Source organism: Hirundo rustica, chromosome Z (assembly GCF_015227805.2).
Source record: "Hirundo rustica isolate bHirRus1 chromosome Z, bHirRus1.pri.v3, whole genome shotgun sequence".
NCBI classification, from domain to species: Eukaryota; Metazoa; Chordata; class Aves; order Passeriformes; family Hirundinidae; genus Hirundo; species Hirundo rustica.
In genome coordinates this window covers 55307339-55324273 of record NC_053488.1, presented here as the reverse complement: position 1 = coordinate 55324273, position 16935 = coordinate 55307339, and the positions used below count along the sequence as shown (strand labels likewise).

The window sequence follows — 16935 nt, the reverse complement described above, 5'->3', positions numbered from 1 at the left end:
CAGAACTTCTTTAAAATCCTTTAAATACAAGATAATTTTGTAGTATTTTATAGACATGGTAACATTCTACAAACGTCTGTTCAGATAACAGTTCATACCTACTACTTCACAGGATTACAGACTGTAGTCTCCAGGAAGTACTAAAAGATAAAATACTTAATCTAAAAGACAAATTCTCTGTCACGTTTTTCAAGACACGCTAACAATTACAAATGTTCCCATATCATAATCACAGTTGTATCAAAGTATTTAAATGTTACTTAAGGTTTTATCACAGCAATAAGAACAGGTTTAGTTTCTTTTCCAAATGAAGAACTCATTTCTGTTGATGCAATTTACAAAAAGAGTTCTCAAGATAAAGCAAGAGACTAACCAAACAACTCCTAATCACTGTCTCATCTTTGTAGATGTAGATAAGATACAATCAGACTTCCTCATAAAGATGGTAAAGGTTATGATTAAAATCAAAATACAACATGAAACTTCATGTTGTATTCAAAGATAATTTGCTTTGTAACTGCAGATACATGCATGTGTGTGTCTTTGTTTATACACAAAAACCCAGCAAGAGTACACAAATTACTAAACTCTGTAAAGACCATAAGAAATAAAATAAATTTTTAAAAATTAGTAAGGCTAAGAAAATAAAAGAAAAATAAGCATATCTGCCTGTGAGCTAACACTTTTTGAAACATAAAGTGATAAAGTAAAATGTCCAAATTTGTTAGAATTCTAGCATTTCACACACTAGCAACTTCTGTTGAAAACAGATGTAATGGAATGCCAACTCTCCCCTGCTGTCCCTGAGTTTGGAGTAACATAACTATTGCATTCAGTACCTCATTAATCTTTCTTACCTTACAAGCATCTCTATCAAGGACCATGTGCCTTTCTTACAGATAGGACACTGAAGAAGATCCAAATAATACTTTAACATAGATGGGGACTTCCAGGGAGGTTCACAATGAAGAATAAGGTAAAAAACATGACGAAGTTTGGCAAAAAATATTGCATCAGTGTTTCCCTATAATAAAATGAGAAAATAATATTGGCTCTGGACCACTCAAAGATCTATAATATCTATAATCACTAGGAGTTTATTTATTCTCTTTAATCTTTACAATCCCAAATGACCAAATTTAATCTCTGAATTCACATGCAATTTAATGCACAACTCCAGGGAGAAAAACACATAGTTAAAAAAAAAATAAAGGAAGAGAGAAATGAGAACTTGCTCTAGTGTGATATTAGAATTGAATGCACCACTGTTTAGAGCAAACCTTCTACTCAATCGGTATCTCTATCCATGGCCTACTAGCATAGTGCTGTTTCTAAAAGTAACAAAAATATTTGTGGCCAAGCCTTCCACAATATTTAGAGCATTACACTCATCTGGCCTGCAAATAAATACTAATTTGGAAAAAAACCCTTTTAAATCCTTTCTTCTTTTTACAAGCACATTGATAAGCACAAAAAGAAGGGTGAATGCATCACTAAGAACTACTAAATACAATGTCAGAAGCAAAGATCATACTACTTCCATTTATTGCTTTTATTTTTAATACTTCATCTCTCACCAATAGGACATATTCTAGAAGAGGATGAAGAAGTTTCACAGGAGGCGCACTGCACATTTGGCCTGCAGAAAGCTCTGTGACTACATCATGAAGTAAGTCCTCTTCCACTAATCCTTGAAGTATAGACCAGGTGCCCTTGGACCAGTCAGTACTTTTAACCTAGAAATGAGATATCACTGTAATAAAAATAACAGCTTAAATTCAAAACCCCTTTAACCAACCAACTTAACACAGGAAACCGCTAAGTAAAATGTTGGTATTTTATCCTGTCAGGAACCAGGATAGGATTAATTTTTGCCGTAGCCAGGGGGGATGTGACTAAGACATGGATGTTATTCTATACCATTTCACATCCCTGCCAGGGCCGGGGGCAAAGGGACTCTCATTTCCAAGTAGAAGGGGTCCTTCCAGTCAGGAAGATCTTAATGGCACAGGACTTCTGTCTTATTCTCTGCCACCCATGACACCAAAACTCTTAACTTTATGGCTTTCAGAGAACCCAGACAGATGCAATAGCTTCCATGAGACACTGTATCTGCTCTCTAATTTCCCTGTTACTGTCTGTACTTTCAGCTTTCCAAAGACCACAAATTAATGACACTAATGAGCTATTGAAGGTCTCAGCTATGTTGCTATTTACATCTTTCCTCTAGTTCAGGTTCAAGCCAAAGCTGGTGCCAGTTGCAAGTGTATTGCTAACTGAAGCATGGCCTTCTCCTGCCTAGTTAATTTCTCTTTTGAAATACAGCTTTTTTATTTGACCACACAGCCTGAGGCTCTGGTAAATTCAAATTTCTCCTTATTCTGGGATAAGAAAGCACAGCTGAGAGAGCAGGGTCAGACTGACTGGACTGCTGAGAATGAAACAGTTACATAAATTTATTGATGTTATAGTCTCTGATAACATGTAGACTTTATGATGTATGCCAAAAATCCTGTCTCTTAATGTGTATTAGATAGAAACTTTCAGGTTGGGAAAGAATTCTAATATCACTGAGTCCAAGCATTAACAGCACTACCAAGCCCACCACTAAAACATGTCCTTAAGTGCCACTTCTACACATCTTCTAAATTCCTCCAGCGAGGATGACTCCATTACGACTCTGGGAAGTCTTTTCCAGAGCTGGACAACCCTTTACAGGGAGAAATCTTCCTGTTATCCAATTTAAATACCTTACCAATTGTTTTAAGATTAGTTTAAATTTTAAATTAACACAGACTGAATCCAGTTGTGGATCTGAAATCTAAAGAATATACTGCTATTACATAGCTTCCAAAAATGTTCTAGTATTAAGATAAAAAACATTAGGAGCTCTGTTCAAACATGAAAAAAATTCAGAAAGAAATTATAATCATGGTTAAATCACAGCTAAATCTCAGTGAACAAACTCTGCCTTAGGATTAGATATTTAGGTTCTCCGCAAGTGTCTCATATCTCAGATTCCTAATGTAAACCACTGTTTCATTAACAATAACTAAAGCTGTTCATGTAGACAATTTTCTTTTAATCAAGTCTTTGTGCATCTGGTGTTTGCAACTCACATTTATTTCAATTTTCTCATTCATATATGCACTATTAAAATCTCCACGAAAATTTCCTTTGGAAATAATGGTTGCATTCATACTTTTGTAATGTTAATTACATGGAAACAGCACATCTAAAGAGCAATCATAAACTGTTTAGTGACAATCAAAGAACTCCTCTGCTGCCTGGATTTTGTATGTAAGACTGTATACTGGGCATGTACAAGCACGTTACCACTGACCTTCACCTTGTGATCACACCAGCATCCTGCTTTATATATTGTGACTGAAACATCTATTTTTTGAAAATTCTGTACTAGAAGAAACAGTAACATTGATGCATTATTTTGAAGAAAAAAAAATAAAACAAAGATGTTCTGGGAAGACTGCGGTACCTCTTGCATAGCATTCAAGTCAAAGAGAAACTAGAGAGGAGTTCATCATATTTCTAAGAGGTAAAAAAGGATGATACAAAACTGAGGCAATAAACTTTTGTCAGTATCAGGAGACACCTATTATTGAAGAGACTTAATAAGCTGTTCAAGATCCACTGACTTGCACTCTGAAGAGGAAACAGGAGTTTCTTGTGAAGCACTGCTGGTACAATAATTAGCACTTTGAGCAGAAACAAATGAAATAAGAAGGTCCACAGTCCACACAATACATCTTTTACATTGCGTGATGTGAAAGAAAAGAGAAATAAATATTTTTGGGATGATGATGGAACAGAACACTTAGCTGAGCTAAGCCTTCCTAGCAGATGCAACCTGAGACAACAAAATACAGTAGGCAGATTTAACATGTTAATTTAATTTGCAGGTTTGATTTTACTTCATTAGTATTACTGGAAATATTTACTGGAGCTGCTAACAAAAACCATAAATATACTGACTACAGAAGTCATGTATCATAAAAAGGCTAGCAGCGGATACTCCATAAAGTAATAAAAGTGACCTAACAGTAAGAGAGGTATTACAATTAAGCTTAAAATTTCCAAGCAAAAAATGGTATCATTCTTAAGAGTACAGAAAACAATTTCAGCGTTCACCTGTTAAGAAAGGTAATTTTTTTATCCCATTAATTCAATAAACTACACACTAAGATTAAATTTCAATGCAAACCTCACCAGGAGCAGAAACACACACAGTGATGGTGTTGGACCATGCCAAAAGTATTTTATTGCTTATGTTTTAAAAACACTTTTCTTCTTCCTCCCCTATTGTCAATAGAAAGAAATCAGGAAAAAACTGATTTTAGGTAACTATATAGTATGGCTCATGAAGATACCAGATCTTCAGTTACCAAGAAATACAGGAAGTAAACATGTAATTTAAGTATTAACCTTTTTAACTTTTAAAGAACATAAGTTGCCATATAAAATGCACTACTAGTAGTTCATGGCCAAAGTATAAAATGAGTACTAGGGAGGCAAAGTTTCAACATTGAAACATTCCTTGATAGACAAGGAAAACTTTTAAAAGTAATAATTAACTTCAGGTATTTATAACAAAGACTTATTAAAACCTACTGCTGATCTGTACCTGTTTTATGGCATTTATTTGTCTTAATGGAAATAAAAAAGAGAAATTAAATAGTACCAAAAAAAATTAAGTCAAAGTGACTATGAAAACAGGACTGAAAACATAAAGCATTCTGCTTGCAATCTGTGCTTCAGCTGACTCTGGAAACCCACATGATGAAGTATCAGGCATATGCTGAAAGAACAAGTACTGTTTCTTTTTACAGTGAGATAACCTCTTATCTAAAATCTGTCTCTATTAGATAAAGCAGGTGAGCAGTGCTAAAAATTGTGTACACTCTCCCTTTATTGCAACTGCATAAATACAGTGCTTGACTAATTTAAGATGCTTTAAATCACATTAGGACATCTTTGCTTTTTGTCTTCCTAACATTAGTGGTAAGTTTCTCTTAACTAGCAGGATTAAGCAGTTTCTTTGTAATAACAGGGACAGTACTGAAAGTACCACAAGAAAAACAGCAATTCAACACCCAGTGATACTCTTTAATGCACCAATAACTTCATGAGAGTTTTGGATAGCCAAAATCTATTTTTTTCTTGATAGCTATTTTTGCAATTAAAGTATGTTTGCCTAACTTCATAATAAAATTCCATATGTGCAACATGCCCTCTTTTTCAACAATTCTTACCTCCGGCTTGCATTTGTTCAGCTGGTCTGTTTGCGTAAGTCTGTGCTTAATAGTCTGTAAAACAGTATAAAGTCAACCTGCACAGTTTCAACATATTCAATAAATAGTGCATGAAACTTCCCAAATGACAACTTCTGTTAAATGTAGTTCAAGCACAACATATCATTTAGATTTGTCTACTTAGATATGTCTTTTGGATGGTTAAACTATGAAATAGGGGACTAATGACTTAAAAGGAATAAAATATGGGAAATTTTTCCTTCTGATTTTCCCCGATTATCTGTTTGTTGTTATGTGGTTGCTCTTTAAGGACAGTGTTCCTATATTAGACATTAAAAAACTAGTTTTCAGTTTTTCTGTGGCAAAATGCTAAGTTTGGATTCCTCTTGCATGCAAAAATATGGTAGTAGGTGCAAAAATGTATTACTATTATAGCTATATTTAGTTATTGCCTAGTATTACAATCTTACTAAAACATGTTACTAAAATATCTTTAGGAAAGACCATCTTGGAAGGGTTAATCCATCTGCAGATTGCTACATAACAGTTTGAACCAGAGCACTTGCTGTATGGAAAACACATTAAAAAATTAACAACAAAATTATTTTTTAACTGTCTGGTGGGTATAGCCTTGATAAAATGCCACTGATAAAAGATGTAGCACTTGATGGTACACAGATTTAAGCAGCATGAGTCCTCTACTTGTAATCTTGTGTTTAAACATTGTGTGTGTCTTGAGGGCTTAAAATGTTTAATTCTTCCACCACTAAGAACTTACAGTGCTTCATGTAACCAAGCTTCTACAAATATACTTAGACACCACCATCCACATCACTGTAACTTACAGAGATAATATATCCTAACTCAAGGTATGCAGCTGCTTTTTCTTGACTTGAAATAGTGGTGTTAACTCTTAATGTAGCAATTTTATCAGGATTAGGTCTGTGACAGCATGAAACCAAAGAAGTGCATTAGCCCTACGTTTGATTTGTAATAAAAAACATTCATCAAAGTTAACAAAACACTGGCTCTAAAACATGATTGTTTTGAAAAATGTCTTAGCGTTAAGTTAGCCAGATAACAGAAAAATCAAAGAGAGACTGTAATTCAAAGACATTTTGTTGAGCCTTATCTATTACACCAAGGTTTTAAGTAGTACACCATGTCTTCTACACATGCATGGCAATGAATTGCCAATTACTAAGTTTTAGTTTATCTAATGGTAGATGTAGTTAATATGGGATTATTAAATATTGCAGGATAAAAGGCAGTATCTAAAGCATCTGCTTTATCGGCTCAATACTACAATGAAAGATAGAGGTGTTTCAAATAATTAAAATAATATAAAAATATATAATTATATGTATATAAAATGAAAAATGCTAAGAAAGCATCAACTGTTACTTACCACAGTAAAATACATATGTTTGATAATTACATTTTTCATTTCAGCAAGTTGCATTTTAGACTTGACATGGTCTGTTTCTTGTGCAGCCAGGAAATGGTTCATCTGTGTATCTTTGGAATTTTTCATTTCATTCTGCAGAGCAAAAAAATAATACTTTGTTTCAAAGCTAATGGTCTAAGCAACTTTTATGTGCTAGGTCTTTCCATATATTGTATCACAAATTGTATCTGCGTGTATATGTTTATGTAATTGTGTAAGGGTCTACATCATGTGACAGATAAAGAGCTGCTGGTTTGGAAACAAACCACTGATGTATGAAGTTACATAGGACATATCAAGGTAAGCTTCCCTGTATTTATTTTTCCTAACTGACTTTAGGTCAAATCACAGTCCCCGTGGCTGAATCATAAACTAAAACCAGAGCTCACATATTTTCAACTGGTCAAAAATGTAGTAAAGATTTTATAAGGCATTTCATCTTCAATTTGTCTAGTCATTTTGTATAGACCACTACAATGAAATCTTTTCATTCTTGCCTATACACATGAAAAAAATTTGTAATTTAAAATTTAATAGGTTTTACTGTCTTATTTTTTCTTTGATAGCTTTGTCTGTTTGCCTAGTAATTAATTCTCTGAGTCCACCTATCATTTTCACCTACTTCAGCACAGGGAATGAGGAAGCATTTCTCAAGTTGGTTTCCAACTCATTCTGAAAACACTCAGTAACACCACAAAATAACTTCTGCTTGGAAAAAATCACTATAAAAAATATTTTAAATTTACTTCATGGATTAAGAACATACATTTCAGTAAGAGTTTCAATGCACGCTTCTTGTCAAAGATACACAGGTTAAGAATAAAACACCATGTTTGTTTAAGGTAAATAAACAGGTAACCACAAAAACAGACTCCTCCTGCAGTGTGACGCGTTAAGAATCATGAGATAGATACAGGTGAAGTATTCCCTTGGCTGTGTTTTATTGTGAGCAGGTGTGGTAGGCTTGTTGTAACTTGCCTAATTCAAACACTTCAATCTGATGGGCGAATCGAGTCTGGGACACAACAGTAGAGAAAAAAACACAATAGTGCATGCAATGACAAGATGCAAGAAGTGCCTACTTCCATGTTTTCAAAATAAAGTTTCAAAAGTTACATGTGTCATCCTATTTTCAGATTTTCCTTTAAATGTATTGTTCAAAACAAATGTATGTGGCACATGCATAACTGTATGTCTAAACAAATACTGAGAACAAAAACTTCTTGAACATTTCAAAAGAAAATGAAGTATTTTTGAAACTAGAATAGAGTTCTAAATAGCTTTTGATGAGCTATGGATAACTGAACTCTGATGCATTAACTAGTCTTTACTCCTTATGGCCCTTCGTGCACGCTAGTTTCAATATGCTCATTAAAACACTTATATTTAAACAATTTATAGTACAATCTTGGCAAAAATTTAAGAACTCCAGCATGCATCCAACAAAGCCTTTAAAGTCACTGTTCAAGTATGAGACTAAAATCATGCAAGTGTTTTAATATCCCAAATCAATAAATTTGACATCTTATAAAATTATATCATCAATGACAATACCACACAGTATTTTAACAGTAGACTTACAAGGTTGAGATAATAAGAACAGAACAGATACTGAAATATGAACATAAAGCAAAGACTTAGTTTAAAAAAAAAAAAAAAGTCACACCAAGAATACCCTGAACATCAGTGGAGTTTCAGTTGCCCTGAAAAGAATATAATGCTGTTCTGCTAAATCCATCATCTAGACACATATATGGATGTTTAGGGGAGGAATGAGATTTATATTTGTTAGAAGTAGCAGTCAGATAGTGTGACTACAAATTTATGAAGTTGGAACCATCTAATGAATTATATGCCAAGTACTTCTGGGACAAAGAGAAAAGAGCAGATCCATAACATTCTTTGATAAAGCTTAATATATTTGGACAAGTGCTGTGATTTGATTGCCTGTGTTTTATTCTTTTCCTTTTAAGAGACTAGGAGCTTTGGCAGTTTCCTGGGTTCTTCAGATTCATCTAAATAGAAAGCTAATGTTCTCTTAGTCTCTAAGGTGAGTTACTTTAATGAAATCTAAGCAAAAAAATATACGTGCAAATTAATGGACTCATTAAGATGCAAAGTCATTATCTCACCTGTGAAAAATTCAGGGTCCATAGCAAGAAACACGTGATTTTGATAGAGATCAATAAAAGGTGAGGTAGCCATAAAAACTTTACATTAATTCATCTATGAAAATGTCCATTTTAGCTGAAAGGTTTAAATGAGAGCAACTTCTCTGAGCAAATTTTATTAATAGAGTAAGCACTAGAGCTCACATTGATGTGTTTTATTCATGATGTAAACATTAAGACCTTCTAACCTTCTTCTCACCCCTTTGTAATACCTTTACTACAGGGAGAGTTAAGTGCCTTGATCAGAAGAGACTAAAGCATTTACATATGGTAACAAACACAGTTTTAGCTCCTACTTCTTGCAAAGGTGGTAGTTTCAATTAGCAGTTGACTAAAGAGACCCCAGAGTCTGAGAAACTACCACACTAAGTGAATATTCTGAAGCATTTTAATAGTTTCAGATCAAAATATTACGAATTTCTAAGAATTTCAAATTATTAAGAATTACTAAGAATTTCTCAACAGTACATCTGGTAAGCAAACAAGTATGAAACATGGGGCATCTCTCTTAAGTGAAATAGTAACACAAAATTCTGGTTTTAGTGAATTCTGCACTAGCACAGGACCAAGTGCAGATGGCATGTGGAGACTCTACAGCCTCCTCAGAAAACTTGTCACAGTGTTCCATCAACCACACAGCAAAAAAACCCCAAATGGTTCCTGACTTACCATTTGTACACATTTTCCTGTAACTGGGCACCACAGGCCTGTCTACCACCTGGCTCTGTCTACTTTGCATCCTCCCTTCAGCTATTTGTATACATTCGTGAGCCTTCCTATCTCTGGGATACACAGTCCCAGAATCAGAAAGTTGTCTTACCTTTAATCAAACCACAAAACAATCGGGCTGATTATATTCCCCTCCATTATTAACACAGCATTAGTTAAAGTAATCAATAAATTAGTTTACTCACTTGAAAAAGGTAATGTCCTATATATTGCAAAGGGTAGTGTCGAGCTTCAGAGAGGCACTTTTTATTTTGTAAAGGAGAAACTTTACCACCGATGAATACATGAGTTATATTGTGCTCTGCATTTTCAGATGAACATATGGTTGCCTTTCCAGCTTTAAGAACTCTACATAAACATATTTAGGAAGATGTATTTACTATATTATAGTAACACTGCCTAAAGCTACAATAACATTCACAAAATAAAAGCATGCAAGTGCAACTGAATAAGGCTTCTAGATGTATGGCACAGCACAAACTTCATTAGAAAGATAAAAGTGCACTTAATAACCTTCAGAAAATGAAAGAAGCCACTTAACAAAACATCCTTCTCTTCAAAATTTAACTCTACTTATTTAAATTAATGTACACCTCCAATATATCGGATATAAAGTTTCACCTGTGCACCCTTTTCAAGTATCAAATTGGATGACAGCAGCTATGTTTTATTGCATTATCTACCCCCAAATGATGACCTTTTAGTTAAGTTTTCCTATAAATTAAGCAGTTAACAAAAAATGGCACACTGCTTTTCTGAAATGTAATATGATGTTTTCATAATAGAAATATACATTTGCAGCATTAGTGCTGTCCAGTATCATATACAGAAAAGAGATCTGCTTGTCTTTGGGGCACCATTATACATAAGTTTCCCCAGGAACAATTTCCAGATCTGTATAGGTGCAAGTGCTCCTATCTTTTAGAAAAAATGCCGGATAAAAAAAAAGGTGGAAAAATAAGATCTAATGACATTCTGAATATAGGTTTTCTTTTTCATAATCCACATATATAAAAAGAAAATTGTGCTGGTCTTACACACTTACCCATCCAACAGCTAGGCATTAAAGGCAGGAAGAGCATAGAATAGGGATAAAAGGCACAACGATGTCAAATATTAGGAAAAAACCAGACTTTCCCCAAAGCTATATAATCTTTTATGACTGAAAACAGTATCTGCTGAAGACAAAAAATATCTACCTGTCTGCTTTATGACTGACTAAAAGGATTCCCATATTGAGTGCATGGGAAATAGTCTGGAAAAACACCTTCTACAAAACTTGTTCACCTGTCTTGCTGATGTTGTTCCTGTTAAAGGTTATTTCTGTTGCAAGAAATAGAAACAGACAGCAATGTGCAAGACAGCATTTTAACAGTGTTATCATGAACATCTACATAATCAGTTTTCATGGAAAAAGAAGCAGCATTTTTCACAAGCATAGCAGGGCATAGTAAATTCTCCCCCTCAGTTAAAAAACCAGCATATTTAAAATATTTTCATTTAGCAAAATCAGAAGATAGCAACTTCAATTACCTTTTGCTTTATCTTTATGAAATAGAGACAGACAGACATTCTGTGATGTAGTATATAGCCCTGTGCTATGATCCAACAGACAAACCGCACTTCCCTTCTTGACTGTGCATCTGTGGCACACTCAGACCTGAGCAGTCCTAACTAACTGGGATCTCAATAGAAAGCTGGACAGTATCTGAATGAATTAAAAGCTCTGAAACTGTCAGGAGATGCTCCTTTTACTGTAGCAGATACAAAAAGGACTTAAATATGCCCTGATTTCAATTCAGATGTAGAATTTAAAGTCATTAATCCAAACGTGTAGGAAGAATACAGAAGAGAAATATATGTTCCCAGCGTTCTTGCACTTTGGTTTTATCTTTCTTTCCTACCTTTTCTTTCCCTTTATACGTCCATCCTCCCTTTCTAAACTAGCTGTATTTATAACATATCAGAATCATTCTGTCTTAGAACAAAAAGAACCTATTACATAAATGTGACACAAAGACTGATCAGGTCAGTAACAGTGTGGCCTGGATCCATAAGACACAGTCAGGTCATCCAGCCAAGTGAAGCAAATTATCCAATTCTAGCTACTACTTGAATCTAACACCCACACAAAATAAAAACTGCATATCTGTGTATCTTCCTCATGGAGAAAGTTTCTGTTAGCAGCTTACTTGATAAAAACATATGCATGTTATTTTAACACTAAAAGAAGGCAAGAAAAGCAGTGATGTTACAGACTTAATGTCATAATAAAAGTATGGAAATATATTAATGAAACTAATTCAGAGTTTGGATAGCTGGAGGTTGGTGTGGACCAAATTAACTGGGATGGAACTCCTACCTTCTAATACATGCCATTCGTTTATCACCTCTCTTAACAAGGAGGACAACTTTCCATCTGTGGAAGGCCCCTGGAGCACTAGAGTTTGTCAGTTCTTCACGCCATCTTTTAGGTGCAGATTGCATTTGAGGTGAATAATGGGTGTCTCTTTCAATTTCATATCCCCATTCGTATGCTGTTTCATCAAGCCATCTACCACTTTCAGCACTATTAATTATGTACTCCTTAGTTAGTACCCACTTTCCTAAAAAGAAAATTTACTGTCAACCACAGAAGATTTTTCATGCAGACAAATGGCAATCAACTGAAGAACAAATATAAAATTAACTTCAACCTTTCTTGTGCAAATAAAAGCTGGGATTAGAAGTACCATTTTAAAAACTTATTCCTATTACAAGAATTCTCCACTTCAGACTCCAGAATCAAAAATCCACAATGCCACTGAAAACAATCACTTTATTTTCTTTAATTATTAAGTATCTTTTTTACCCTTCCTAGATAAAATACTTGTGTATCTCCTCAAAAATCTCGAATATATTTTCTCAGCTTCCCAGATTTTGTTCTTAGGACTTCCACAGAACCTTGGTAAGTCCTTTATTTTTAATGCCATTTGACACTTATGTTACCCTGTTTTTTCTGAGCCTTTTGATTTTCTTAAATGGAGTCAGATCTTTTTAGTTATTGTACAATATTAAGAGCAGTTTTCTACCTTTCCCACAGATGTAATATAAACAAATCCTTTGTTTTTCATTCTCTGTCCTTTGTTTGCATATTTCTAACCTGAAAACAATTGTAACTGACAAATGGTCTGGCCACTGAGGCTGAGGGGTGGAAACCCCAAAAAGCCAATCTTCTGCTAGACCCACAAATGTATAAAAAGTAAGAAATAAACAAAGGGGCTCTCTTCTCTCCACTCTCTCAGCTGGGAGCTGGATCGGAAGAACCTCTGCAGAAATCTCTTGTCTGTGTGTGATTGCTTTGTGTGTCTCGGTGACACACTTACACAAATGTACTAAAATGAAGAAATACTTTATTGCCTATGCTTTTAAAGAAGAACTAGACATTTAACATGTAAGCTCTTCTTCTTATATATTCTTAATATTACTTGCACTGCTAGTGTAGTGAGTATCAATATTCGGGGGACACAATTTTAGACTTTTTTCTTTCCCCTTTCTTCTTTTCACATCCTTTTCTCTCGTCCCTTGGCTCCACCTCCTCCACCTCTCCTCTTTCATCTTCCACATGTATGCTTTTGATATAGTATGTAATGATCTTCCCCTTTTCTCTGTCTCTCTGTCTTCTTACAGGTTCAGGTCAAGAGCAGTGGTTAGTACCCTGCTCCTGTATTGAAACACTACCTACAGAAGACACTGTAACAGAAATTGACTTGAATTGTATGAACCTAATTGGTTTCACAGAACAGCAGGGTTGACTGACAAAATGTCTCAGTGCAGGAGCACAGATGGCACTTCTACAAAACCTAGCACAGGTACCGGTAGATTTATGACTGGAAAAGGTATGCTGTGCACAACCTGATTGTTAGAACCACTGTCATGCAAAGTTTCCATCTCAAAACTCCTGTCAGCTAGGAAGTACATGACAAGTGGTATCCTTGATAGTATTTCTGATGAATTAAATGTGTTTAAACATGAGCTTTAATCACTACCTGGAAAAACGACACAGTAGGAATGAATACACTGTCTCTGCCATCACATAAGCAATGATTATGCAAAATTAGCACCTCTTCTGGATTAAAAAGTATTAGATGGTATTGGGGAAGATTTGCAAACGTGACAGTTTTGCATCACCATGAGAGCACTACATGTACTATTTCCACTCTGTTCAGGAAAATATCTTCAAATTTTGAACTCCAAAAAGTAAGAAAACATTAACTCAAAGGTTTAAAATTCGTAAAATGAAGTGCTGTGCCAGAAATCTAATGCATTTTTATAATTTTTCCCTCATGGAAAGTTTTTGATAAGAGTGTAGTCAGAATTTTATTTTAGCAGAAAAAAATCATCCATCCATCCATATATATATAAATACATATATATACACATATGCCCCCGAGTTTCTAGCAGTAAGAGACAATTGAAAATGCTTACTAATATGGTATGAAATCAAGGAATTTACATGTCTTTAAACCCAAATGTATGTTAAGTCATTTGTCTATTATCTCTTAATTTAATATTATCCATACTAACAACTGCTTTAACACTTTAGAGTAATATGCTTTACGGAAAATAAATATCATGCTTAAAAATGTTATTGTGATATCTCAGAACTAAAAGATATTCAAACCTCATCACAGAATCCTGACAGGTGATCAGTCTATAAATAAATATTAAAATATAGATTTTTCATTCTAAAAGCATTTTAGTTGTTTATATATGGGACTTCAGCATCAGACCCTAGTTAAAGAGGAAAGACCAGAAGCTTGCATCAGAATGGCAACAGTCTAGAATTTTCTCTTGCTGCATAAACAGGAACTTACACTGACTTTTACCAGTGAATGTTCTACATGAACTTATAATCAAAAATCCATGCTGACTACAGGTGTTCATACTCCCTCTGCCCTCTTTTAAGCATCCAAATAACTTAAGCATGACTTCATTATCTAATGTATAACATTAGAAGAATTAAGGTTTGTAAGACAGTTAATTCCAAAATGAAAACCCCTTTAAGGGTCCTTTCCAGACTTATGCTGTGATGCTATGAAATTAAACAGCAAATCTTTTACTCACCAGCAGCGCAGGCAGCTAAGACCTTTTCACTCTTGCACAGCTTTTTTGCTACAAGATGCGTACAATTTCTGTATTTCTAACAAAACAAAACAACACACTTGTATCACTGGAAACATTTAAATTCTTTGTCTGTTTATAAACAACTAACCTATCGCATAGTCCTTTCTTCTAAGACTTGCATTTTTACTTCCAAATCTAATCCTTTTTGCTGTATTGTAATGAACAATACCTTACTCTCTATAAAAACACAGTTCAGCTTGAACAAACATTTGAGCAATGCCTTCTTCTCTTGTTTTTTAAATCCAGTTAATTGTATTATCCTTTTCTGGCTGCCACTTTCCATCTGTTGAAAGAATGAAAAGGAAACATTAACACAAAATATATACACCATGAGAAATTGCTTGCAAGGCCGGAATAGTATTTGCTACTTCATTTCCAATAAAATAGGAAAACACGCCAAAAGGAATGAATGCTGGTACACCACATTTTAAGCCTGCCACAGCAAAGCCACCTGAAAGGCGGTAACGGAGTAGCCTGAGACCCCCAAATCGCAGCCTGCAGTGGGCCGAGCCCCCTATGTCTGGCACCTTGGCTCCGCACGCTAATGCCCGGACGTTCAGCCCTTCGAATCCCTGCTCCGCTGTCCGAAGTGCGGGGCGGCCTCTCATCGCCCCGCGGGGGGAACCCCGCCACCCCCACCGCCGGGACGCGCCACCGAGGTGCGGCGGGCTGGCGGCGGTCCCGCTCGGGAGGTGACGAGCGAGTCCCCTTGGCTGCGGTGGGGAGCCCTCCAGAGCTCACGTACGGAGACCACGGCAGCGGGCACTCTGCCGGCGCCTACGGTGTCTTGGTTTGGTTTGGTCCGGTCCGGTCCGGTCCGGTCCGGTCCGGCCCGTCTCGGTGCCTCGGTTCGGTTCGGTTCGGCCCGGCCCGCCTCGGTGCCTGCCGGGCGCCGCAGCCCAGTGTGTTCCCGCCTTCCCCTGCCCCGCCCCCGGATGTGGCGGAGCGGCCGTTCCGAGACGTTGTTACTGACGCTCCGCGGTCGCCGGGTCCGCCGGCGCGGAGTCGTAGGAGGATCCCAGCTGGGTAAGTGGCCCCGGTGGGGTTGTCCTTCCCCTCCTCTTACCGTGCGACCTGGCCTTGGCGCCGAGCGGGACAGGGTTGGGGCCCGCAGCGGCCGCCTTCTCTCCTGTGCGGCACGGCAGAGTGCTGCGCCGTCCGCGGGCTCCCTAGGGTCCAAGGCGCTGGTGGGCGCTGGCCCCTGCAGCGGGGAGGCGGTGCCGAAATCCGTCTGAGTCGGCCCCGGCGGCGCAGCGCTCCAGGCCCGGCTTCAGCGCGGAGCGGGAAGGGGCGGTCTTCCCTGAGACCGAGAGGAGAGGGTCCCCTTAAGGCTCGGGGAGGCGGGGGCAGGCTGGGGGCGGAGGGCGAGCGGGGGAACGCGCTGACGCTCTCTCGGAGTCTGGAAATCGCCGTCGTTGTTGCTCGGCAGAACTGAAATTGTGGAAAGCGGTCTGGCAGGGGTGTCGGTCTGTATGCAAACTGAAGTGTTGTACCTCTGGAACAAGATGGCTCTAAGAGTCAGGAAAGGGACCAGGGATTTCTGACACTCAGAATCCTTTTCTCAGTATCTCGGAGAAGTTTTTCAAAGTTTCGAAGCCACATGATGCATGCCCTCGTAGTGCAGGTGAGCAGGTGGTGCTACAGCCAGAAAATCAAGCCACGTATTTTTGGGAACGGCTTTCGGCCCTGTTGATGAAGGGGAGGCATTCCTGCCCCTCTGATCAAGTTGGTATGAAGTTTTTGTTATGAGAGTCAAGGCCTGATTTTTTTTTCCCCATTACAAAGCAATATGAAGAGATCAAAATAATATTCATCTTGTACCTCTGGCACTCGGTGTAGAATTTAGAAATGTGGAAATGCCAAGATTTGCTGTTCGTGAAACTTTTTTTCGGTGTCCCACTCTTTATTTTTGTCCCTTCTCTATTTGAGAGACGAATTTTGACTATTTCTCTGACATGTAATGCATTGAACAGATATTGCACAAGGAATCTGTTGATGCTTCCGAGAAAATAGAAGTAGCTTTGTAGAACAGGTTTTTTTGGTTGGTTGGTTGGTTGGTTTTGTTTTGTTTTGTTTTGTTTTTTTTACAGTTTGAGAGTAGAATGCATACATTCAATTAAAAAAAAAAAAAAAAAAAGGTTAAAATGCCTCT

General features: G+C 36.8%; 2 protein-coding genes across 9 annotated transcripts in view; one reads left to right on the top strand and one right to left on the bottom strand.

The window, feature by feature from the left end:
• SLF1 (SMC5-SMC6 complex localization factor 1) overlaps positions 1-15972 on the bottom strand; it is a 34096-nt gene extending 18124 nt beyond the window's left edge. Inside the window, exons 1-9 of one of the 6 annotated variants that reach the window (XM_040089704.1) lie at positions 15850-15972; positions 14953-15066; positions 14724-14799; positions 11980-12223; positions 9803-9965; positions 6679-6810; positions 5271-5324; positions 1578-1736; positions 858-1024 (exon numbers count right to left, since the gene is read on the bottom strand). In XM_040089704.1, the coding sequence (XP_039945638.1) occupies positions 858-1024; positions 1578-1736; positions 5271-5324; positions 6679-6810; positions 9803-9965; positions 11980-12223; positions 14724-14799; positions 14953-15066 (1109 nt within the window). In that variant the 5' untranslated portion in view covers positions 15850-15972. The other 5 variants (XM_040089701.2, XM_040089703.2, XM_040089702.2 and 2 more) reach the window with 5 other exon arrangements.
• Positions 15726-16935, top strand: part of KIAA0825 (KIAA0825 ortholog) — a 242871-nt gene continuing 241661 nt past the window's right edge. For 2 of the 3 annotated variants that reach the window (XM_040089700.2, XM_040089697.2), the window contains exon 1: positions 16342-16407. In XM_040089700.2, coding sequence (XP_039945634.1) covers positions 16384-16407 — 24 coding nt within the window. In that variant the 5' untranslated portion in view covers positions 16342-16383. Of the gene's footprint in view, positions 15810-16341; positions 16408-16935 lie in introns of those variants that run through there. The other variant, XM_040089698.2, reaches the window with a different exon arrangement.